Source organism: Petaurus breviceps, unplaced genomic scaffold, assembly GCF_028583685.1.
Source record: "Petaurus breviceps papuanus isolate PSGF00001 unplaced genomic scaffold, PetGlider_PUasm1.0 225, whole genome shotgun sequence".
Lineage (NCBI taxonomy): Eukaryota > Metazoa > Chordata > Mammalia > Diprotodontia > Petauridae > Petaurus > Petaurus breviceps.
The window spans coordinates 20,500,051-20,526,423 of NW_027185889.1; the positions used below are offsets into that span (position 1 = coordinate 20,500,051).

The window sequence follows — 26,373 nt, forward strand, 5'->3', positions numbered from 1 at the left end:
TAGTAGTAGTAGTAGTAGTAGTAGTAGTAGTAGTAGTAGTAGTAGTAATAGTAGTGTTATCTTGAGGGAGAGAAACACTTTGTATCAAAGTTTTCTGAAAAGAATTTGATAAGTGGTCCAAAGGTAGAAAACAAGAGGAGTTCTTAAAAGAAAAATTGCAAATTACTAACAATCATATGAAATAAGTCAGTCAGTAGAAGAGATCAGCTACATAACATATAGAAAAAATAGATAAGAATCTAGTTGTTTTTTATATTTTAAATTTATTTATTGGAATCTAGTTTTTTTTTTTTATAAAGCCAAAGACCCCTGCTACTAGGGGTAAGAACTCACTAGCTGATAAAAACTACTGGGAAAACAACTGGAAACATTGAATCAACAGCCTGCCAGAATATTAGTCTAAAACATTTTCAACAAGATCCTGAAATATGCTCCCAAATGGATACATGACTTAGGGTAAAGGGTGACATCATTAACAGATTCAATGAGGGCAAAGGAGACAGAAAATGAGCCAAACATATGAGAAGAAAAAGATATGTCCTACATATAGGCAGTGTTAGATGGGTTAGGGAGGGAGAAGAGGTAAGAAAAGACTTCTCCAAGTAGCTTACTCCAAGGAAAATATTCTCAAATGCAGAGAGGAGTCATCCAGTCCATTCTAGCCAAGCACACACTTCTATAAATGCATGGCCATTAAAGATGGCATGTTGAGTTTAGGGAACAAATTGGCTGCTGTGCATGCAACAGTTTTGGTCTCTTGGTATGCCAATTAGCAGGGTCAGGCTACTTCAGTAGACAAAGTAGACAGTTACTAACCTCATGTGACAATTGCTGAAAAGAGTCCAGTTCCCCAAACGCCACCTAGATTCATGTCAACCTCTTTACTTACTCTGTGTCAGTCATTTTTCTTGGGGGGGGTGGGGTTGTCACTTCTAAGAAAGATCAAAGACTTTTCTTAACTCAGATGCTTTTAAGAGCCCTGACTTCATTTTTTAATTGAATAAAAGTTTTCAGAAGAGATCAGAACTATATTTTTAATTTAAAGTTGACACTAATTTATCTTGAGCAAGAAATATGACACCTGAAATCCCCATTGTTTAGCACAGTGTTAGGCAAATAATCAGCTCTTAATAAATGTTTGTTTATTGACTGGTTAAATGGCTGCCGTTTCTATTTGAGTGTATAGCAAAAGTTAACATGAGGATTGAAATGCCCAGTAATGCTGGAAAACTGACTGAATGGTGGGCAGAGATGGGCTCATCTTTGATATTTTTTAGCACAAATTTTTCCATTGATTTAAAAATTCCTCACAAGTGCTTACTCAGCAATATTAGAACATCATGTAGAGCCAGAAGGGATTTTGAGATGCCATCTAGACCAATAACTTTATTTTACAGATGAAGAAACTGAATTCCAGAGAAGTAACACAATTTGTTCAATATCACACAAGGAATAATAGCAAGTTGGGGTGGGGAGAAGATATGGTGGAGAATTTGAATCCAGGTCTTCTGACTCCAAAGTCCATATTCTTTCTTCTATACCACTCTGCCTCCCACCCATCTCACCACCATTTCCTCCATTTTAGAGATAAGGAATATAACAAAGAACATGTGATCATAAAACAGGAAATGCTGAAGGAGAGAAAGACAGGAAAAAAGGAGGGGGGGAGGAAGCAAGAGAGGAGAGGGGGGAGAAGACTGGGGAAAGACAGGGAGGGAGGGAAAGGAAGCAGGGGGGAGGGGGGAAGAGAAAGAAAGAGGGAATGGAGGTAGAGAGAGGGAGGAGGAGAGGGAGAAGACTGGGGAAAGACAGGGAGGGAGGGAAAGGAAGCAGGGTGGAGGGGGAAGAGAAAGAAAGAGGGAATGGAGGTAGAGAGAGGGAGGAGGAGAGGGAGAGAGAAAACAAGACCTCATGCTGAATTGTCCCTGGTATATCCAGGTGAGTAAGTGGGCTGCGGTTGATTAACTCATTTTACTTATTGCTCCTTCAAAATAATAAGTAAGTTTTGGTCAAGTAAACATAACAACAAAGTACTTATAGAAGAAAATAATAATATTAATAATATTAATAATATTAATGAGAAGGAAGTGGAAGAAAAGGAAGCAGAAACCATATGTCTCTAGTTTTTTAAGGTTTGCAAAAGACTCTATTGTCTCATTAAATCCTTACTACAGCCCCATGGAATTGGTACTATTATTTCCCCACTCTGCAGATGAGGAAACAGACTGAGAGAGTTTAAGCGGTAAAGATCACACAGCTAGTGTGTGAAGTGAGATTTAAACTCATATCTTCCTTATCTAAGTTGAGAGTTCTCATTCATTACGGAAGTTTGGTAAAGATGACTCAAATATGCTTGAAAGTAGTTACGTTTCATTAGAAATTAATTAGATCTCTGCCCCAAATCATGCTGAAACATGCACTGTTTCTAAGGTTGGATTGATCCTTGTTTGATGCTGTTAAGGGCCATTTTTGTCAAGATGTATTATCTTATTTCTCCCCAAGTAATCAAGTACAATGGGAATAAAATTACGACTTGTAACAATAAGCTCAATGTGTATAAGAAAAAGTCAGTTACTGTGACCCTTTGGCTATTTTTTTTAATCTGTACAAGGAGATGGTTAAATTAGATCATGTCCAAGTCTAAACCTTATGCTTTTGTGACTAGTTGACTTCAAAGCTGAAAGAAATTAAGAAATCTTTACAACGACCTTTACATATGTTGTTTTATTTTAATTTCACAACAACCCTGCAAGAAAAGTGCTGTTGTTCTCACCATTTTACAGATATGGAAAATGAGGCTGAGAGAGGTTAAGTAATTTGCTAAGGGTACCATAACTAGTAAGTGTATGAGACAGAATTTGAACTAAGGCCTTCAGTTTCCAAGTCCAGCTCACAAGTCACAGTATAACCTAGGACTGAAAAAATCCCTGTTCCTCCCTGGACCTCAGTTTCTCCATTGAAAAAATTGAAGTAATAGGACTAGTCGACTTCAAATGTTCTTTCCAGCTCTAACTTCCCAAAACTGTGACCTTCAACAAGCTTCTAAATTCTACCCTCCTCAGCCTCAGTTTCCTCACTGGTAAAATGAAGACAAGAATGATTATACCATTTACTTCAGAGGAATGTCATGGAGCTCCCACAAGATAACACATTCAAAGCATTTTACAGACCACAGAAGTATCTATAAATCTTACAATCATTACGTTTGCATCTTTTTCACCCAGCAAACTCTAGACCAGATCAGAAACACCATTGGCATTCTGTCACTGAGGACAAAGGAAGTGAAGGTGGCTGGCCTCAAACTCCTTAGTAGCTGTGCACACATTTGGACCCCTCCTATCAATGGTAGCCAGAGGAAGAAGTGGAAAATCCCAATATTCTACAGCATCATTTGGCCATCATTTCAACCTCTGGCATATTCATGACTCTGCTTAACAGGGACTCTTCTCACCTACTTTAGATACATCCCACTTAAGGCCTTTTATTCTGTAGAACAAGGTTGGGAAACCTGCAGCTTCCAGGCCATTGGCCTTCTAGGTGCTAGGGTGCGGCCTTTTGACTGAGTCCAAGTTTTACAGAATAAATCATTTTATTAAGGGGATTTGTTCTGTGAAGTTTGGATTCAGAGTAGAAGTCTGTTAATATAACCTTTTATTGATGTTTAGTGAATAATATTGATTTGAACAAACAATTCTTGTACTGAATCAGACTTCTTTAAATAAGATTATAAAACTGATAGCGAACAAGAAGAATGAAAGATGATAATTTGTCCTAAACTGAAATAAAAATTGCAGTCAAAATAAATTCATTTTGCCTGTTTGCAAGGCAATGTAGTATATTGGGGAAGGGCTGGCCCTGCAGTCAGAGGACCTGAATTAAAATCCTACCTTTCACATGCATTAGCTGTCTGTCCCTGGGTGAGTTAGTTTACCTTTATGGGTCTCAATTTCATCATCTATAAAATGAGGCAGTTGAAGCAGATGGTCTTTGAGATTCCTTCTAGCCCTAAATCTATAATCTTAACTATAATCTATGACTGAACATCTTTCCTAGTCGGTATACAGCCTTAGTGAATTTATCATAAAATGGGAACTAAAAATAATGGCAACATGTATTTCATAGCCCTCTTTTGAGGATCGGATGGGAAAGTGTATATAAAGTATACTTCAAACCTAACAAAGTTATTTAAATGTGGTTTTTAAGATCCACGTTAAAATAGGCACAACACCTAAACCCACCTTCCTCACCCCTTCCCAACACAAGAACACTTATCATCATCCTGTATGTCTTCCATTTGGGGTACGTCTAATGCCAAATTACAGTCACCACACACAATGTATTGTGAGAACATGCTGCCCTGGAAAAAAGGAACTCTCAACCATATCAGTCAATTTTAATATCAGATGCCTAAGAGAAATTTACCTATCTACATTGTAAGGAAGCTCAGATCCCATATTTTAATTTGTTGGGTCCTCTAAGAAATTGGAATGTGATTAACTTAGAGACCTATAACTGATGAGGAGTGATGTGGGCTTTAGGACAGAATTTAGTGGACTCTTACACACTTTGAGCAGCAAGACACAACAGATCTAAGCATCTAGTCCACAAAAATGAATGTTTACAGTTGGAAGCTAATGAATATCCCAGGGAGCAGCTATAACCCATGGTACTACATCTGATCTTCTCCCCAGTTCACCCAGTCCTTGAAAATATGGCATCATGGAACATTTAATGACATTGGCCCCAGGTGCCAAAATTTCTCTTGCTGGTTCCAATCATTTACATTTCTCATAACATTACCCTTCTCAAGTCCTTAAGTCAGTCTGTCGATCAATGACTCTATGTTCCTACAATCCTCAGTGCATTAAACAATAATACAAACACCACAAGTCTATTCTTATTTCCTCTCCCTCGAGGGCTTTATCATCAAAAGCCTAAAGAGAGAGAAGAATTGAAATTGTTTTACCTGTCTGATCAGCACCTTCGCTGTTGCCTTCCAGGGACCCCATGGAGCAGTTGGGTGGAGTGACTGAGGGGTTGTCAGGAAAACTTTTACACGCTGGGAAGGAGTTGGCTTCCAAGTCATTATGGCTATGATTCAAGCGGTGGAAATCCAGGGAAGACACAATTGATGTCCGTTGCTTAGGCTAAAATAAATAAATGTACACAGAGTGTTTAGGAAGCTGTTTCCTTTCTGCCCACTCCCCATCACTTTAACCTTCTCCATTGTGTTTTCTGGTCTGGCCTCTGATTGCTTCAGTACTAGCCATCCCCTGGTTCAGTACTTTATTCTGCTAATGTGGATTAGCAACTCATCTAGCTGATAAACTCACACTCTGAGAGGGTTGCTTAGAACAATGAGAGGTTAAGTTATGTGCTCAAGGTTATACATCCAGGATGTGACAGAAGCCAGGTCTTCTTGACTCTAAGCCTGGTCCTCTACCCACTCTAGCATGCTGCCTCTCTAAGATGGCCTTGGTAAAAATTATATATTAAATTGTATCAACTTGCTACTTTCCTAGGTAAGACAAGGAAATCATTGACAATTATATTTTTAAGAGAGTCAGTGCAATTGGCCAAGATATCATATTGAGTGGGAGGGACACGGGAAATGCAATTCTCTTCATAGAAGCTGTTTTTGTTTGTCCTTCATTCTCCAAGAAGACCATGACATCAGTGGGGTGATGCCATGACATGCAAGTGAATTAGATTTAAGTGAGGGAAGGCTGTGCAAAGTCATCCTGAACTCTCCTAAATGACCCTTTCAAAATCACTAGAGATTTTCTTTCATTTTTCATGAATTGAACATGACACTGAAAACCACTACTCAGGACTGCCAGTTCTGAGAATTGCAATCTTCCAAAATGAATGAGCTATGAGGAGGCAGTTCCGATTATTTGAAAGGGTACTGACTCTGAAGTCAAAGGACATGAGTTCAAATTCTACCTCATTTTTTTTTAAATATTTTGAATCTTGAGTGAATCACATCAGTTTCCCGGACCTCAATTTCCTCTTCTATAAAATAAGGACAATGATCCAACTGTCTTCTGAGGCGCCTCTCAGCTTCAGATGTCTGATCTCATTATCACCACATGCCTCAAGGCTGGGGTATTATAAACAATTATTGTCTGTCTACTGTTTCAGATCTCTGCAGTAAAAATCAGGTAATAGGTATTCAATACAATACAAGGGACTCAAATGGAATTTGCCAGAGGACATTTATTTATTTCTTAAAGATTTCCATTAATCTCCAAAAGCCATGCAAAGTCAATGGATGGATATGACTGTGAGACATAAAGAACCTCTGAAATCTAGCCTATTCCCTTTGCCAATAATGGATTTGTTCCCTTGTAGTCTTAATTAAATTGTTCTGAATTGCAGAGCTCTCACCATCTTCTATCAGGACACATTTCTTCCAATACTTTTCAAGCTGTGACTGGATGATCACTAATTGTGGAAGAGATTCATGCATCAGGTAGAGACTGGAGTCAATGACCTCTAATTCCCCTTCCAACTTTGGACTTCAAGGGCGCTAATAAGCCTTCAAGGCTCCAGGCATTCTTTGAAGATTGGCCAAACTTTATTTGTCTTGATGCTTGCACTACTGAAATATTAATATTTCACCACTGAGCTAAAATTCAGGACAAGTAAACTTAGCTCTCACTTCCATACCTTCCCCATGCACTTGATGCATTTACTTAATTTTGAGTCAATCCATCCTGCTGGAATGCAGATGCAAGGCAAGGGAACGAAACATTTCATTTCAAACAGATGAAGAAGAACGAAAAGGATCGAAACTTCAGTGATTTTTTTCCCCCTGTGATGTACAGTGCATTTGTGGATGTCTGTGGTGCATTGCTGGTGCTGTCCTCTGTCTGTGCCATTTAAACTTCAGACTTGCACTGCTTTTGAAGGACATTCACTGAAAGAAGCCATTCAGTGTGATTTGGGATAAAAAGCCCTCCTTTGGGTGGTAGGGAATCTAGCTCTCCTGACTACCTATGCAGTCTTGGTCATGTCATTTCACATTGCTGGGCCTCAATTTCCTTCTCTGTAAAATGAGATCAGGTTAAATGATTGCTAAGGTCCCCCTTCTGCTAAAAATCCTATAGTCCCAGATTCTAATATAATTATATCTAAATCTCCATCTTACCCTGTTAATACCTTTTCCAAAATTGTATCTGATTTTAAAATATATCCCATCATTTTTTGATTATACAAACCTATGATTTCATTGGTGTGGCAAACTCCCTCTACTAATGCAGATTGGCAATAAATTAGAAAATAATGATAATAATAATGTACTAACAACTCATATTTAAATTGTACTTCAAGATTTACAAAGCTACTTACATAAATTATGCTGATCCTCTCAATAACCCTGTGATGCAAAAGTTATTATCATCCCTATTTTACAGAAGAGGAAACGAGGCTGAGAGGGGTTAAATGACTTAATTAGGTCACTTTGCTACTAAGTAGCAGAGGTAAAATTTAAACCTACATCTTCCTGATTCCAAGGCTAGCCCTCTGTCCACTATACCATGTGGTTGTTCCATAACTGTGATACATCTTTAAAGTAACGACAAGAGGAAAAAAAGATACTTTATATCAATTCTTCATGAAGAACTCAAGACTATTAGCATGATATAGAGTATCCTTTCACCATTATAATTCTTTCTGAAAGAAGAAGCTTTTTTAATGCATTAGAAGAAACTCAGGAATAATAAAGGAAAGGTCATTCTTTATTATCCCTTGCCAGCTCAATAGCAAAACCAGAACTAGTCTTTGGACCATTCCATGTTCCTTTCAGTAATTAATTTGTAGAATGTCATTAATTAGCACTCATAGTGATGTGGATCCTAAATGAGACATGACTCAGGCTTCTGTGGGACAACACAAATTAGTCCAAGACACTCAATTTTCCATTTACCTTTGTGTATCGGAACTGAGCCAAACTCGGAATCCTATCATTTTCCCCCTCGTGAATTTCATATAGGTCAAGCTGACTTAGCCCATGATATGCGTCTCGTAGTAAATGCCTCAGAAAGCCAGATCTCTGGACCTTAGTTACTATATACAGGGGTGGGGAACCTGCCACAGAAGAATGGTGTAGAAAGAGAATCTGGATTCAAATTACAATTCTGCTGTTCGCTACCTATGAAATATTTGATAATTAACCAAACCCCTCGGGGGTCCAAGAAACTCTCCAAGGCCATGCTATAAAGCAGTTGCTTCTCTTCACTGGAAGAGCTAAGCTACTCTCTGCTTCCCCTATAAAGTAATGAAATCATAGGGGCAGCCTCCCTCCCCCTGCAAAAAAAAACAAAAACAAAATCTTGCACTTATTTCTCTGTTAGCATGCTGTGTTTTCATTAAGACAATGTAAGCTTCTTGAGCACAGGGCATATCTCAGTTTTGTATTTGTACCCCCAATACCTAGTACAACACCTAGCATATGAAAAGTACATAATAACTGATTGTTCTTCACCATAGATAAGCCACTGAATCCTCCTGAGCCTTAGTTTCCTGATTTGTAAAATGGGAATAATAATTCATTTCTAATTTCATACCAACTGCTAAGAGGCAATTGCATTGTAAGCCTTAATGGACTATACATATAAATGAGAGTTTAAATTAATATGACAAAACCCAAGTTCCAAAATATTCACAATATTCTTATGAATATTCAGTTTAGCAATAATAATTACTAACTAACATTCATATAGTGCCTTAAGACTTGCAAAGTGCTTCACATATATTATCTCATTTGATCTTCACAATAATCCTATAGGCAGTATTATTATCCTCATTTTATTGGTGAGGAAACTGAGGTAAAAAGTGAGTTGTCCAGGGTAACACAGATAGGAAATGTTTGAGCTGGGATTTGAACTCATATCTTCATGTCTCCAAATCCAAAACTCTTACTCACTGGGCCACCTAGATACCTTGGCAAAACTTTAAACTACATGTACTAAAAGTATCATTTTTTTTAAAAATGGTGATTGGATCCAAGTCTCTGTTTGACAACAGGATTTCTATGTCTATAATAATAATTAATAACAATAATAACTAACATATATACAGCATTGCCAGGTTCACAAATCTTACAATTGTTATCTCACTGGAGCTGCTCAACAATCCTGTAAGGAAAGTTTCATATGTGCCTAGATGGCATAGGGGAAAAATGTGAGACTTTGAGGAAGGAAGGTCTGAGTCCAAATTATAGCTTAATGAGCAGCTGTGTGATCTTAGATAAGTCAAAACCTCTCATCCTGAGATGCAGGCCCAGAAGGTGCGGCTGGCAGAGGCAGGCCTGGAAGGGGCCTGATCAACTTGGAGGGCAAGTCTTCCCTCCAACCACAAGGGCCACTACCAGGCCTATCACCAAAGGGCTGGGACTGGAGAGAACAAGGTAAGAAGCAAATACAGGGGCCCCTGCTCTGGACAGCAAATACTCCTGGGGCTACCACTTCATAACCCAGAAATTAAAAAAAAATCCCCTATAATGACTTCCAAAGACCAGGATGACAGAGTGAACATCACCTGATCCAAATCCCCCCTCTGACCCTGAAAAAATAGTAACTCTTGCCCCATGGCAAAACCTTCTACAGTAAAGGCTTGGGATCCCTAGAGGAAGAGTGTGGCTAGGGCCCTGCCTCAAAATGGGTAGAAAACAGACTACAAAGACAAAGACTTTGGAGTCCTACTATCTTCAGAGGGAGGAACCAAACTCAGAGGGAGACAATGTGGACTCCACACCCACAGATGAAACATCAACAGGGAATGAGTCCCAAGCACAGAAAGCTCTCCTAGATGAGATAAAAATGAACTTTGAAAACCAAATGAAAGAGATAGAAAACAAAATGAATAATTCTCTCAAAACCAAAATAGCAGAATTAGAAAAACATTATAATGAAGAAAACATCTCTAAAAAGAAAAGTGTATGATATGGAAAAGGAGCTCCAAAAATTGACCAAGGAAAATGATTTGCTAAAAACTAGAATCAACGAAATTGAAACAAATAACTCTATGAGCAACCAAGAATTAGCCAAGCAAAACAACAAGAATGAAAAATTAGAAAAAGAGGTAAAATACCTCAAAGAAAAAATAACTGACCTGGAAAACAGATCCAGGAGAGATAATCTGAGAATCATAGGCCTACCGGAAAATCATGATGAAAAAATGAGCCTGGACAAAATTCTCCAAGAGCTCCTTAAGGAAAACTGCCTTGATACACCAGAACCTGAGGGTAAAATAGAAATCAAGAGAATCCACCAGACACCTACTGAAAGAGATCCCAAACTGTAACGTCCTCGAAATGATGTGGCCAAACTCCAGAACTCCCAGATAAAAGAGAAAATACTTCAAGCGGCCAGAAAGAAACAATTCAAAAATCGAGGGAACACAGTGAGGATTGCACAGGATTTGGCAGCCTCTACACTGAAAGATCGAAGGCAGTGGAATACAATTTTCCGGAAGGCAAAAGAGCTTGGGTTACAACCAAGGATCACATACCCAGCAAGACTGAGCATATTCTTTCAGGCAAAGAGATAGTCATTCAAAAATATAACAGAGTTCCAGGCCTTCTTGATAAAAAAGCCAGAACTCAATGGAAAATTCAACCTCCAATTACAAGATGCAACAGTGATGTAGAAAGGTAAAAAAGGAAAATGCACACACACACACACCCTGCTATTTGATAAGAGCAAACTAGTTAAAGACAAGTAGAGGGTATGAGTATAAAATACACAAAATGCTGATTAAAAAAAATCTTATTAAGGGCTACAAAGGGACTGCAATGGAAGAAAGGGAATGAATGAAGCAAAAAAGGGAAAATTATGCCACAGAAAGAAGCAAAAATCTGTATAGAAGAGGAAAAGAAGGGAGGGAGATGGGAATCATATGATCTTTTCCCTCATTGGTTCTGGTGCAAGTAGGGAATAATAACCAGTTAAGTAGAGGACACTATGGAGAAGAAACACAAAAAGTATCATTTTAGAGGGAAAGAGGGGAGGGAGAGGAGCTTTGCATGAGATTTGTTCCTGTCACTCTTGGTGCGAAGAAGAAATAATATACTTCATTCAATATAAAAATATCCTACAGGCAGCAGGAGGGGGAAAGGGCTACAAAAGGGAAGGGTGGTTAGTAGGGAGGGAAGAAGTAAGGGGAAAAGGGAGGAAAAGGGAGGAGGGCTGATAAGGGAATACTGAGGGAGGCGGTGGTCAAAAGGAAAACTATTAAGGGGGAGAAGGGAGAAGGGGGGAAAATATGAATATTAACAGGGGCGGGAATAGGAGGGAGGGAAAGAAACAGATAACAAACATAACTATAAATGTAAATGGAATGAACTCTCCCATGAAACGGAGACGGATAGCAGAATGGATTAGAAATCATAATCCTACAATATGCTGCTCACAAGAAACACATCTGAAACAGAGGGATACACACAGGGTAAAGGTAAAAGGCTGGAGTAAAATATATCATGCCTCAGCTAAAGTGAAAAAAGCAGGGCTAGCAATCCTTATCTCAGATAAAGCTAAAGCAAAAATTGACCTAATTAAAAGAGATAAGGAAGGAAACTATATCCTGTTAAAAGGCACCATCGAGAATGAAGCAATATAATTACTTAACATATATGCACCAAGTGGTATAGCATCCAGATTCCTAGAGGAGAAGGTAAAGGAATTAGAGGAAGAAATAGATAGCAAAACTATACTAGTGGGAGACCTTAATCTCCCCCTCTCTGAACTTGATAAATCTAACCTCAAAATAAACAAGAGAGTTGAATAGGATTTTAGAGAGGATAGGTATGATAGATCTCTGGAGAAAACTGAATGGGGATGAAAAGGAATATACTTTCTTCTCAGCGGTTCATGGCACATACTCAAAAACTGCCCATGTTCTAGGGCATAAAAACTTCACAATTCTATGCAGTAAGGCAGAAATATTAAATGCATCCTTCTCAGATCATGATGCAATAAAAATTATATGCAATAAAGGGCCATGGAAAGACATTAAAAACTAATTGGAAATTAAACAATTTAGTTCTAAAGAATGAGTGGGTCAAACAAATTATAGAAACAATCAGTAATTTCGTTCAAGAGAATGATAATAATGAGACAACATACCAAAATTTGTGGGATGCATTAAAGGCAGTTCTTAAGGGAAGTTTTATATCCCTGAGTGCATACATGATTAAATTAGAGAAAAGGGAGATCAAGGAATTGGGTATGCAATTGAAAAACCTAGAAAAAGAAAAAATTCAAAATCCCCAATTAAATTCCAAATTAGAAATATTGAAAACCAAAGGAGAGATTGATAAAATTGAAATTAAGAAAACTATTGAATTAATAAATAAAATTAAGAGCTGGTTTTATGAAAAAACCAACAAAATTTATAGACCTTTAGTCAATATGACAAAAAAAAGAAAGAAGAAAACCAAATTATGAGTATCACAAATGAAAAGGGTGAATCTACCTCCAATGAAGAGGAAATCAAAACAATAATTAGGAATTATTTTTCCCAATTCTATGTACATAAATTTGACAATCTTAGGGAAATGGATAAATATTTACAAACATACAATTTGCCCAGGTTAACTGAAGAGGAAGTAAATTACTTAAATAGCCCCATCTCAGAAAAAGAAATTGTACAAGCCTGTCAGTTAACTCCCTAGGAAAAAATCTCCAGGGCCAGAAGGATTTACTAGTGAATTCTATCAAACATTTAAAGAACAATTGATTCCAACACTCTACAAACTATTGGGAAAAATTAGTGAAGGAGTCCTACCAAATTCTTTTTATGACACAAATATGGTACTGATACTTAAATCAGGAAGAGATAAAAACAGAGAAAGAAAATTATAGACCAATCTCCCTCATGAATATAAATGCAAGAATTCTAAATAAAAGACCAGCAAAAAGACAACAGCAACTTATCCCAAGAATGATACACTTCGATCAGTGTAGCAGCAAGCACCCTGGCGTCTTCAGGATATGCTGCCACCACAGGTTCTTGGATCTGCTTTGTTAAAGGAAAGCAACTCAAAATGGGTTAACAAGCTTACTTTAATCAGTCAGACATATATCGTCTACCTTGTTCAGGGGAAAAAGGTCAGCACCCCGAACTTCAAAGTATACAGGCAGAATTATCAAGATAGAAACAGATCAAGTAGACAGATTTCCAAACTGTCCAACCATTACATCCATACCCAGTCAACATCTGGGTTTCCACATCTGGGTTTTTCAAAGCCGGGGAGGCTCTGGACAATGGCTTCCCAGAATACAGATCAAATCACAGAACACTTCTCAAAGTGAGCCCCCAAAACAAAGCTACACATCAGGGCTTATATAGCCTTCTCCTGGCTCAGAGAATGTAACAACCTTATTGACCCACTGGCCAATCAAAAAGTATCTACTGAAAAACAAGCCTCCCACCCCAGGCTTCAGGTGCACTTTAGCCTAGGGGCAGGGAAGATCTTCCAAATTTGCATTCCCATTACAATCAGGTAGGATTTATTCTAGGAATGCAAGGATAGTTTAATATTAGGAAAACCATCAGTAAAATTGATCATATCAACAATAAACCTAGCAGAACCCACATGATCATCTCAATAAATGCAGAAAAGGCTTTTGACAAAATACAACATCCACTCCTATTAAAAACATTAGAAAGTATAGGAATAAATGGAGCCTTCCTTAAAATAATAGGTAGCATCTATTTACAGCCATCAGCAAGTATTATATTAATAGGGAGAAGCTAGAAGCATTTCCCATAAGATCAGGGGTGAAACAAGGGTGTCCACTATCACCCCTCTTATTCAATCTGTACTAGAAATGTTAGCCGTAGCAATTAGAGAAGAAAAAGAAATCAAAGGAATCAAATTAGGCAAAGAAGAGACCAAGCTATCACTTTTTGCAGATGATATGACGATATACTTAGAAAATCCTAAAGAATCAAGTTAAAAACTACTTGAAACAAAAAATAAATTTGGCAAATTTGCAGGATATAAAATAAACCCACACAAATCCTCGGCATTCCTATATATTTCCAATGAAATTCAACAGCAAGAGACAGAAAGGGAAATCTCATTTAAAGTTACTGTAGACATTATAAAATATTTGGGAATCTACCTGCCAAAACAAACCCAGGACTTACATGACCACAACTACAAAACACTTTTCACACAAATAAAGTCAGATCTAACTAGTTGGATAAATATCAATTGCTTGTGTCTGGGTCTAGCTAATATAATAAAAAGGACAATTTTACCTAAATTAACTTATATATTTAGTGCCATACTAATTAATTTACCAAAAAAACTACTTTATAGAGCTAGAAAAAATAGTAACAAAATTCATTTGGAAGAATAAACGGTGCAGAATATCAAGGGAATTAATGAAAAGAAATGCTAGGGAAGGTGGACTAGCTATACCAGATTTCAATCTGTAGTATAAAGCAGCAGTCATCAAAACTACTTGGTACTGGCTGAGGAATAGAGGAGTGGATCAATGGAATAGATTAGGCACACGAGTTTCAGGAGTCAACGACTATTGTAATTTATTGTTTGATAAACCACCAGACCCTAGTTTTTGGGATAAGAACTCCCTATTTGACAAAAACTGCTGGGAAAACTGGAATATAGTATGGCAGAAACTGGGCATAGACCATTATCTAACACCATATACCAAAATCAAGTCTAAACGGGTGCATGATCCAGGTATAAAGGTTGATATTGTAAGCAGTCTCGTAAAACAAGGAATAGTTTACCTGTCAGACTTGTGGAGAGGGAAAGACTTTATTACTAAATAAGAATTATAGAACATTATAAAATGTAAAATGGATAATTTTGACTACATGAAATTGAAAAGCTTCTGTACAAACACAGCCAGTATAACCAAGATTAAGAGTGAGATGGGAAGTTGGGAAAGAATCTTTACAACCTATGTCTCTGACAAAGGACTCATTTCTAAAATATACAGAGAACTGAGTCAAATTTATAAGAATACAAGCCATTCCCCAATTGATAAATGGTCAAAGGATATGAACAGGCAATTTTCAGAGAAAGAAATTAAAGCTATCTATAAGCACATGAAGAAATGCTCTAAATCACTATTGATTAGAGAATTGCAAATCAAAACAGCTCTGAGGTACCACATCTCACCAGTCAGATTGGCTAAGATGACAAAATAGGAAAAGGACAAATGCTAGAGAGGATGTGGGCAAATTGGGACACTAATGCATTGCTGGTGGAGTTGTGAACTGATCCAGCCTTTCTGGAGAGCAATCTGGAATTATGCCCAAAGGGCTATAAATACTTTCATATCCTTTGAGCCAGCAACACCACTCCTAGGGTTATATCCCAAAGAGATCATAGAAGTGGGAGAAAGACCCATATGTACAAAAATGTTTATAGCAGCTCTTTTTGTGGTGGCAAAGAATTGGAAATTTAGGGGTTCGCCATCAATTGGGGAATGACTGAACAAGTTGTGGTATATGCATGTTAGGGAATACTATTGTGGTAAAAGAAATGAGGAGCAGACCGTCTTCATATTTACCTGGAGAGGCTTATACATACTGATGCTGAGTGAGAACAGTAGAACCAGGAGAAATTTGTACACAATTACAGACACGACGTAGGTGTGATGACCAACTTTGATAGACTGGACTCTTCTCAGCAATGCAGTGATATAAGTCAATCCCAAAAGCCTCACGATGGAGAGAAATATGTGCATCCAGAGAAAGAACTAGAAAGAACTGAGTTTATATCCAGGTGGAAGCAAAATACCTGATCTTTTTCCTTCTCTTGTTTGTTTTTTTGTCTTCTTTACCATTTTTCATTCCATCTGATACAATCCATCTTTATAGCCTGACTAATGTATAATGTGAAAGAATTTACAGATCCTATAATTGATATATGCTGCCATGGGTCGGGGAGTGGAGGAAGGGGGAACAAAATGTGAAACTCAAGGAATTGTGGAATTGAATCCTGTAAACTAAAAGGAAACAAATTATTTTTTAAAAAAGAAGAAAAAAAAACCTCTCATCCTAAATCTCCTAATCTGTCAAGGAAGGTCGCTTCCAACTTTAAATTTATGGTTCTACGATTCTCATTTGCAGATGAGGAAACCATGTCAGAGAGTTTCATTAACTTGTCTATGGACACACAGCCAAGCAGTTTCAAAGTTGGGATGCAAATCCAGCTATGACTCTAAGGCTAGTCCTCCTTAAATTAAGTGGATCAAGTGGTCTCCCCTCTCTCTAGTATTAGAAGCATGCAGAATTCTCATCCCAGTGAACCATTACCCAAAATGGCCAAGAAGGAGGAATGCCAGTTTGATGAGACCATAGCTCAGAGGATTTACTACTGGTGGGACAATACAGGTTGAATCCAAATAGCAATGATTAAAAAACTGATGCCAATCTAGATGGAGGTCTAAAATGGCAGGTCATCTGTCTCTGCCTCTAGCCCCATTTTGCTCAACACTTTTATGAATGATTTGGGAGAAGATATAGATAACAAACAGCAAATTTAGAGATGACTCAAAACTGGGTATGGGAGCTAATGAACTGTATGACAGTCAGAAAAGCGTATGATAAAGACTTAGAGGTGGAAGAAATGTCACAGACCATCTACTGCAGGCCTTTATTTTATAAAAGAAAAAACTGAGGTCCAAAACCATTCAGTGACTTACCTAAGGACACAGAGGTAATTAAAAATTCAAAGGAGAATTTGAACCCACATCCCATGACTTAAAGGTAAGTGGTCTTCCCACTGCAACATATAGCTGCCTGGATAATACTCTTGTGGTCCAAAAATCAATTGACAGGCATGAGTATCTGACTGAATCTAACATGGTGAAATCTAATGGGATTACAGGTGTAGTCCTAATCTAGGTTCAAAAAATCAATGGAACAAATAAAGGAGATGGGAAATGTGTGCCAAAACAAAAAGCAGACCTAGGGACTGTATTGAAAAGTCAACTTGATTCAATAGATTTACAAGCCCCTAAAACTAATATGATAAAAATTGTATTAATATGATAAAATAGTATTAATTAACATAATTAATATTAGGATTTAATAAATTCTTTATATGTAAAATCACAAGATTGGAGTAGATGCCTTTTGAGATTCTTTCTGGCTCTAAATCTATGAGCTTTAATTCTATGATGTGAAAACAGAAGATATCAATAAATTTATACATTGGTATTTACATTTACAAGACACACACACACACACACACAACTTTCCTAGCAGTTAGAGCCCCCTCCAAGAGGAATGGGTCACTCTGGGTGGTAGTGAGTTTTCTACCACTGGAGGTTTTCAAGCAAATGTTGGGTGATGGTTTCTTGGGTATGATATGGAAGGGGTTCCTGCCCAGGTATAAGTTAAATTAAATAACCTGTGAACCCCTTCTAATTTTTATACTGTATGATTCTGTGATTCCAAGATGTTGACCTGCCATGCTTATTGATCACTAGCAAAATGCCAAGAGTGATGGCTCCCCATCACTTTTTGTCATTACTGTGCATGAAGAAAAGCACATTTATAAGAAGGGGTGAAAAAACAATGATGGGAAGAGGGTAAAAAGAAGAAAAAATAACAGAGGAAAAGAGGAAAAACAAATAGGGGTATTACTTAGAAATTTCATCAATTTTCATTAGAACTTTAAAGTATTTATATTTTCCCGTATCTAAATGTAATTTCACAAGGATTTAGAAATAATTTTGCTGGCAGAAAGGAGTATATGTATTTACAGAAATTCACAGAAATTTCAAATGTATTTGGCTACTTTTCAAAATTAATATAAGCACACCCATATGCTCACCACAATTTTTCTTCTCCAAAGCTAATCTTTTCACCTGTGCCCTACATCCCATCTCTTCCTGGATCCTATTGGCTCCTAGGGCTGTCTCTTCTTCAAGCATTCTCAGTCACTTGCTTTTCACTAGTCCCTTCTCTCTGCCTTCCAACACATACAGTTCCCTCTGTTTTGGAGAGGGGATGTAAATCAACAAAGCCCCTAAATTTAGTCTACTGCTTCCCCCAGCTACCATACAGTATTTTTCCATTTCACTGTAATCTTGCCAAATGCGCCTTTGGTACATACTGCTTCTGTTTTTTCACTATTCAATCCTTCCCAAGCTTTCAGCAATTTTACAGTTTTTCCTACTGCTCTATTGAAGTTAATTTTTTTGCCATCAGGGTTAAGTGACTTGCCCAGGGTCACACAGCTAGTAAGTGTGAAGATATTTTCTTTTTTATGTCTTCAGTAGTGAATTCCTTTTCCCCTTTTTAGAAAAAGGTCATTGATCTTTTAGCTTAGTCTTTACTCTCCTGGACTTTTCTATGATGATTTCATGTTACTGTGCAGTCATGGAATTTAGGGGTGCAAGGGACCCAAGTAACCACCTATTTCAAGTAGTACCTAAAAGGAATCCCTGCAATAAATTCCCTCTCATGTGGCCATCCAGCATCTGCTTGTAGCCTTACAGTGACAGGGAAATCATCATCACCAGATAATCTCTCCTCTTGGAAAGCCCTAATTGGTAGGAAGTTCTTCCTAACATTGAGCATAAATGTGCCTTTTCTGCCTGTGTGTTTTTCCTTCTGGTCCTACCTTCTGGTACCAAGGACAGCGAGTGTAATCCCACTTTGACATGAAAGTCCTATTATTTGAAGTTAGCTATCATTACTCTCTAGCCCTAAACTGTCCCAGTTCCTTTCTCTCCTTTGACATTGACACCACTCTAATGCAGGCCCTCATCAGTTCACACCAGGACTAATGTAATAGTCTGCTAGTTTCTCAGTAATACAGGCAATCCTCCACTTAGCCACTAAAGTGAGTTTCCTGAGGTTCAAGTCTGATCATGTCAATAAACTTCAATGGCTCCATATTACCCTCAGGATCAAATATAAAATGCTTTTTGGCAATCAAAGTCCTTCAAAATCTAGGTCCCTCCTAACTTCCCAGTCTCCTGACTCCCTTATACTTAGTTCTCTATCCAGTAGCATTGACTTCCTGGCTTTCTACCAAAAAAAAAGAAAAAAAGACATGCCACCTTTGGACTCTAGGCATTCTGCCTGTATCCCATGCCTGGAATAGCTCCTCTCCTCATCTCTTTATTATGATCTCCCTGGATTTCTTTACATCCCAACTAAATCTTATCTTTTACTGGAAACCTTTCCCAACCTCTCTTAATTCTAGAGTCTTCCCTCTATTAATTATTTCCTAATTATCCTATATAGAGTGTGCCTTATATATATTATTTTGCATGCCATTTCTCCTATCAGATTGTAAATTCCTTGAGATAAATATTGTCTTTTGCCTCTTTTTGTATCCTCAGTGCTTAGCACAGTGTCTGGCACATAATAAGTGCTTAACAAATGTTTATTGATATATTCAACCAAATTCATGTCTTGGGATCAAAGCCATTTATAATCCCATTTTTGTTATCCTCTGGACACTCTTAAGCTGTTGAATGTCTTTTTTAAAATGTGGGAGCCAGAAAAGAACACTATTTAATAGGTGTGCTCTGACCAGCAGAATACAAGTAGAGCTATCATTTCCTCGTTCCTGAAAACTATGACTCTCAATTCAACCCAAGATCATATTAGCTTTTTTCCTTTTTTGTTTTTGCTGCAATATTACACTGCTGACTCTAATTACTCTTTTAGTCCTCTAGAACTCCAACACCCTTATCAGACAAACTTTGGTCTAATCATGCATCCAACATCTTGTATTTTTAGGGTTGAGTTTCTGAGCTCAAATATCCTTCTGAAAGTTTTTGTCATCCCATATTCCATGATGCCACAGTTTCCTGATTTTCTTTCTACATCCCTAACTCATTCTTCTTTATTCTCTTTGAACTGAGACCCTTTCGATTTCAAGGACAGCCTTTCTTATACCTTCTTACTTCAAGATGGTGGTCTTAAACTCAAATAAAAACAGTCACTAAAACATACTTAGGGAACCTGTGGGTCACATATTAACTTAGAAAACTACATTTTAACATTATCTATGTTCTACTACGGTTTTATTTATTTATTTTTCAGTATTTCCTAATTACAGTTTAATCTGGTTTGGGCTGTGCACAAGAGTAATTCCAGGCCACATGTGGCCCAGGAATGGCTCTTTACCTGGATTCCACAGATTTACCTCTCTCCCAAAGGTTCATGGGCAGATTTCAGAGGGTTCATGAATATGGATAGGAAAAAAGGAACAACATATCTTTACTTTCACTCACCTTCAACAGAAACTTAGCATTTCCTTTGACTATTTAAAAATGCTATTCTGAGAAGGGTTTTTATTCATTCTGCCTGATTGCCAAAGGGTCTTGTTACACACAGAAATGTTAAGAACCCCTGCTCTAGATCATAATGTCATAGACTAGTGACAAATAAATCTTCCTCAAACACAGCTTTCATCATTTCGCTTCTCACTTCTTTTACCTTCAAAGGCTCCCTACTACCTACAGGGTAAAAATCTGCATTTCTTATCTGGCATTTCAGACCTTCCATAACGAAGCTGAACCATATGGAGCCCATCATGTCCTATTACATCTGGAGCATTATATTAACTTTTGAGTACCACAGTTAGAATCTACACTCATAAGCCAGAGAGTCTCAAAGATGAGTACCCAGTTTGGAGAAAAATCTGGATCCTGCATCATCTTAGCATCACCTGAAGTAAATATGGCTAGTGAGCCTAGAGAAGGGAGGGGTTGGGATTTACATGATGATTGTCTTCAAGCAATTGGAAATCTCTAACAAGGAAAGGGGGATAAAATTTATTTCCCCAAAGTGTCCCCAAAAGAAAGAACTAGGAAATATGATAGAATTGCAAAAGAGATTGGTAAAACTTGATATAAAGAAAAACTTACCAAAAATTAGAACTATTTCAAAAAGAATGCAATGTTTCACCAAATCAACACCAATTAAGTGTTTACCATGTGCCAGCTACTATCCTAAATTCTAAGGATACAAAGAGAAAGCAAAAACATGGCCCCTGCCTTACAGAAGCTAATATTCTAATGGAGGAGATAACATGCAAACAATTACGCCTAAAAGATACAAATTGCTAGGTGCCACAGTGGGTAGAGCAAGGACCTGGAGTAGTCCTGAGTTCAAATCTGGGCTCAGACACTTACTGGTTATGTTACCTGGGGTGTCACAACCCTGTTTTCCTCAGTTTCCTCATGCGTAAAATGAACTTGAGAAATAAATTGTAAACCACCCTAGTATCTCTGCCAAGAAAACCCCAAATTGGGCCACAAAGAGCAAGACATGACTGAAACAAGTAAATAACAAGATGCAAGTGAAAGGTAATCTTAGAGAACAGACAGTAGTAGTAGGGGTAGAGGGAGAACTAGAGAAGCCTCTTGCAGAAGATGGGTTTTGAGCTGAGTCTTGAAGAAAACCTGGGATTCCAAGAGGCAGAAGTAAGGAGAGAGAGCATCTCAGGAATGGGGGCCGTGATTAAGAAGGCACAGAGTTGGAATACATTGTGTACAAGAAGCAAGTAGGTCAATGGAGCTGGATCCATTACTGGAGGTCTTTAAGAATGAATGGACCACTTTTTTACTGGGTATATTATATAGGGAAGATTTTTCAGGAATAACTTGAACTAGAAGACAATTGATGTATCTTCCCAGTTATTCTATGAGTCTAATTTCCCGTCATCCTTCCCAACCCCCACAACTAAATCCTCCATTCCAACCATCCTGGTTTTGTACTCCTAACATTAAATGAAAAATGGCTCATGAATTTCTCCTAAATTCAAATTACTCAAATATCATAGACCCTTCAAGAACCAGCTCAGAGTTTTCAAGAACCCTTTGATTGCATCAGTCCACATGACTCTTTCTTTGCTGAACTCTTAGGTGATTTATTGTAGCTAAACCACCTATTTGGGAATGTATAGTCCAATATATTCTTATACAGAAGTGTGTCTATATAGAACATTCCCTAGATGCTATGGAATCTATAATAGAGGAATTAATTTTTTTACTTGATTAAGAGCAGGATTTCAATTTTGGCTCTCTAGTAATTCCTTAATTAAGTCATTTGTCTTAACTGATTCTCAGTCTCTACACAAGTAAAATGAGGGGATTAGTATAGATTACCTCTAAGATTCTTTCCAGTTCTAAATAAATCTAGGGTCCCATCAGTCCCCCTGGGGGACTGAGACAAACCACACCACATGCAAATTTCTCCCTATTGGCCATTTTAATGTAAGTTCCATTTGGTATTGTTATTATTAGTTTATGCCTGTGTAGTTTTAGAATGAAATTGGAGGGTAGTTTTAAGGACGGGGATGAGTCAGAAGTAGGTCATATCTCCCTCATAGAATCATGGTTTTAGAATAGGAAGGAACTTTTGGGTTCCTCTAGTCTATCCCCTTCATTTTATAGATGAGGAAATTGAGGCTCAGGGAGAGTGACTTGTTCAAGGTTGCATAAGAGCTAGCTGGCAGAGGTGGGGGTTGAATTCAGGTCCTTCTGGTTCTTTATCTAGCACTCCCTCAGACTACCTTCATGCTACCTCCTGGTCTGAAGGAAATCTGAAGGAGGGGTAAAGAGAATGGGTATAGCACATTTTTTACTTGGTTGCAGGCAAGAGAACAGTGCTTAGCACAGTGCTTGGCACACAATAGGCATTTAATAAATATTTTTTGACTATTGACTATTGTTAAGAACCATTAACAAGAGCTACAAGATCTATTCCTCCTGACTTATAGAATCAAGTCCCCACAAGGTCTTCTAGCTATTCAGTGAACCCTAAGAGTGCTTCTGCTTATGTGCCTTGTCTCCCCAACAAGATTATAAGCCACTTTGGGCAAGGCCATATCATCTTATTCTTGGGTATACCTCATGTTATCCAATACAACATAGAATATAGGTAGAAATTTGGTACCATGGAGAAGGCACTAATTCTGGGGTCTAACTCTCTGGGGTAACATCCTACCCCATATGTCTCTAAGACCTGGGAAAAAAATCCTTCAACTGCCTGTTTCCTCATCTGTAAAATTAAGAAGTTAAGATGGACTGAGGTCCGTTCAAGATTTATGAACCTATAATAGAGTGAGTGCTCAATAAATCCTTGTACTATAAAATTGTTCAATGACAAGACATCCTAAAACAATTTTGTCCCCTTAAGACATAAAGAAGAATCTAATAAATAAGTTAATGTTTAAAGAGTTTATTTTCAGCTGATTTTATTTTACCATTTTACAAACCTTGGGAAAATGGCATCACTTCCAAATACATTCAGAGGAAGGGAGTAGATTTTGTTCAAGACACTTTACAAATATTAGAATACTTCTTCTTCACAACAATTCTGTCAGGTACTAGAGGTCTTAGTCTCCCTTTTTAACCCCTGAAGAAACTGAATACTTAATGGAGTTAAGACCTGAGATGAACCCAAGTTCACATAGCTGGTAAGTGACATATTGAAACTAAGCTATCTCTGATCTCCAAGCAGAGCACTTTATATACCATATTGTACTGCTTAACAATAACCAATCCATCAAAAAGTATTTATTAAATGCTTAGGATGGTCCAGTCTGGGGCTCAGTGCTTCAAATTAAAACAGTTCTCACCCTCAGGGAGTTTACATCTTAAGCCATTCTTTATCTGGGAGCTCCAGAGAGCAGAGACCATCTTTTTTCCCTTTCTTTGTATGCCTGGCACTCAGTGCGTGCTAAATGAATGTTTGCTGACTGACTGAGCCTTACCCAGCCTCTCAGACAGGATCTCAGAAGCAGGAGTTTGCCTCAGATGGGATTTGAACCTGACTTCATTGTTGTTCTCTATTCCCAGTGTAGCTGCCCCCCCAGATCCCATGCCATTCTTCCACAAGAGGAACTTTATAAAAAGTATTGTGCATAAAACTCTCACATGCCAGCTTGGCCCTCCCCGCCCTTTTTCAAGCTTCTTTTCAAATGTGAAATGAGGGACTCAGCTGGGGCGATGACTTCTATAAGAGCAAGGGTTAAGCTGAATTTATAAACCAAGGAGAACTATTTAAAAAAAAAGTTTCCTGAAGACTCTGAATCTGCTGATCTCACAGAAATCGGAGTATTTAGAGCAGTAATTAGATCAGTTAAATCAGCGTGAGCTATCTTCTGGAAGCCATTCAATCGCCCAGTCTGTCCAAGAGAACACTTTATAAGAGATATTACTGAAAGAAGGTACCTTTTAGGGACATACTCTAAAACATTAAAAAAAATTGTCAGAAGATAAAGAAAGATCAGGAAATCGGGTGGCAAGTTGTTCCCCAGTTTAAAGTGCTTCACTGGAACCAACTACCTTTAGGAAAAATAATGGAAACTCATTCCCTTGTCATTGAAAACCCTTCCAAAGCTTTTCCCAGCTTCTCTCCTCTCTGCTCTCTCCCGATTTCTCACTACTTTCCCTCAGCCATTCTGTACTCCAATCCAATTGGCCTCCACGTGCACCCTCTCCATTCTCTGTTACTGATGACATTGTCTCCTCCCTATGCACCTTTGCAAAGGATTGAAATGTTTCTCCTACTTACCTCCACACCTTAGAATCCTTGGCTACATCAGAGGCTCACCCCAAACGCCACTGCCTTCATGGGACTTTCCTTGATTCCCCCTTCACTGTTAAGCACTTTCTCTTCTTTCCAGAAATTACTTTGAACTTAATTGATAAATTCTTTATCTACATATCAGAGTGCTTGGAATCTCTAGCACCCCACTGCCCCAGAAGAGCAACAACCCTAAATTACAATTTATGTCACCTGTCCCATGGACAGAAATTACTACACCTCTGCCCTACATTCCAATTCCAATGGAATGCATATTGGTTTTAGAGTCAGGGGATCTGGATTTGTATCTCAGCTCTCACTAGTTGTGTGAGTTTGGGCAAAGGACTTAACCTCTCCAAGTCTTAGGTTTCTCTCTGTAAAATGAAACTTTTGGACTAGATGACCTTTAATGTGCCTTCTAACTCTCTACCTATTCTCTTATACATTTAACCTTAATTCCTAATGGCTTCAGCTAACTGATATAACATCTTGGTTGGGCATGTTTGTCCATTCTTCTTTCTTCCCCAAGATTATACCTTAACTCCAAATGACTTTGCCATTGCAGCCTTAAAGGAAGGGAAATCTCTGGCCCTTTAATTGTGGAATTTCTTTAAATCTCCTAAGATCACTAATTGGTGTCACAAATTGGATGGAAATTTTCACCATTAATTTAGCAATTACTCTTCTGTTAGAGCTTTGGGCTATTACAGCATCTTGCCTGCTCATGTAGATTCATCAATGAAACTGTGGTCTTCTCAAAGTTGGTACTCTCTCCAATGATTCAGATTACAATCCATAATCCTCTGCTTCTCCTGCACAACTTTTTACTGTCTTCTCCTAATTTGACCATAGGGAGTACACCTACTATACTGAGGGATGTCTTCCTCATTGTCTCTTTATATAATGAGGATGCCATGGGCCAGAAAGACTAAATGGCAGATACTGCTACAAACAAGCCATTTTCTGTTTAAATAAGTTTGTTGATCTCAAGCTAGATGAGACCTCAGAGATCATCTAATCCAACCTCCTCATTTAACAAGTGAGGAAACTGAGGCCAAGGTTAATATGATTTGTCCAAGGGTACATAGGCTGTGTCAGAGGCAGGATTGCCCATGCTCTCTAATTACAGAACAATGTTCCTTTTACTGTACCATGATATTCTAATCCCACCTTCTAAGTAAGGTGTAAATTCCTTGACAACAGAGACAATTTTATTTTCACTTTTGTATCTCCTCATGCTTCCACCCTCCTCCCCCCAAAACACACACATTGTACACAGTATTAGGTTCTTACTTTATGTATTAGGTTCCTAATAGATGTTTTTCTAAAAACCTCAATCAAAGCTATGCTTTGATTAAATTAAAATTTAATAATTTTACTTCAACAGCATTTTGCTTTTCACAGTAGTAAAACGTTAGTTCTTGAGGACAGGGGTTATCTTTTTTCTCTATGCATCTCTGGTCCATAGCACAGTGCCGAGCATGTGTCAAACCCTTAACAAAAGCTTATGCCCCTGAAGTGAATGAACTAAAAGATATTTACTCAATGTGGAAACAAAATTTAAAAATAAAACAAAATAATGAGGAAATCAGACATAACCCATCATCATAACCATATTGATACAGTCTCAGAGAAGTTTTAAAACTATGAAAAGCCTTTAATTTATTAAGCTCTTAACGTATAAATCTGCACTAAGACTTTGGGTACATTCTGTATTTGGATTATGTACTTAGATCATCTAAAATTCTATTTTAAAAACTTTAGTATTCTAAGTGATTAGCATTACATACTCTACATGTATTCCTATTTATACTTTCATGT

The 26,373-nt window shown here is 37.8% G+C and overlaps 1 protein-coding gene across 1 annotated transcript in view; it reads right to left on the reverse strand.

Annotated features, from left to right (window-relative positions):
* The window catches only part of ANKS1B (ankyrin repeat and sterile alpha motif domain containing 1B), a 1,399,804-nt gene that overhangs the window by 863,035 nt on the left and 510,396 nt on the right, over positions 1–26,373 (reverse strand). The window contains exon 12 of the mRNA XM_069095213.1: positions 4,967–5,147. Within this exon, the coding sequence (XP_068951314.1) occupies positions 4,967–5,147 (181 nt within the window). The remainder of the gene's footprint in view (positions 1–4,966; positions 5,148–26,373) is intronic.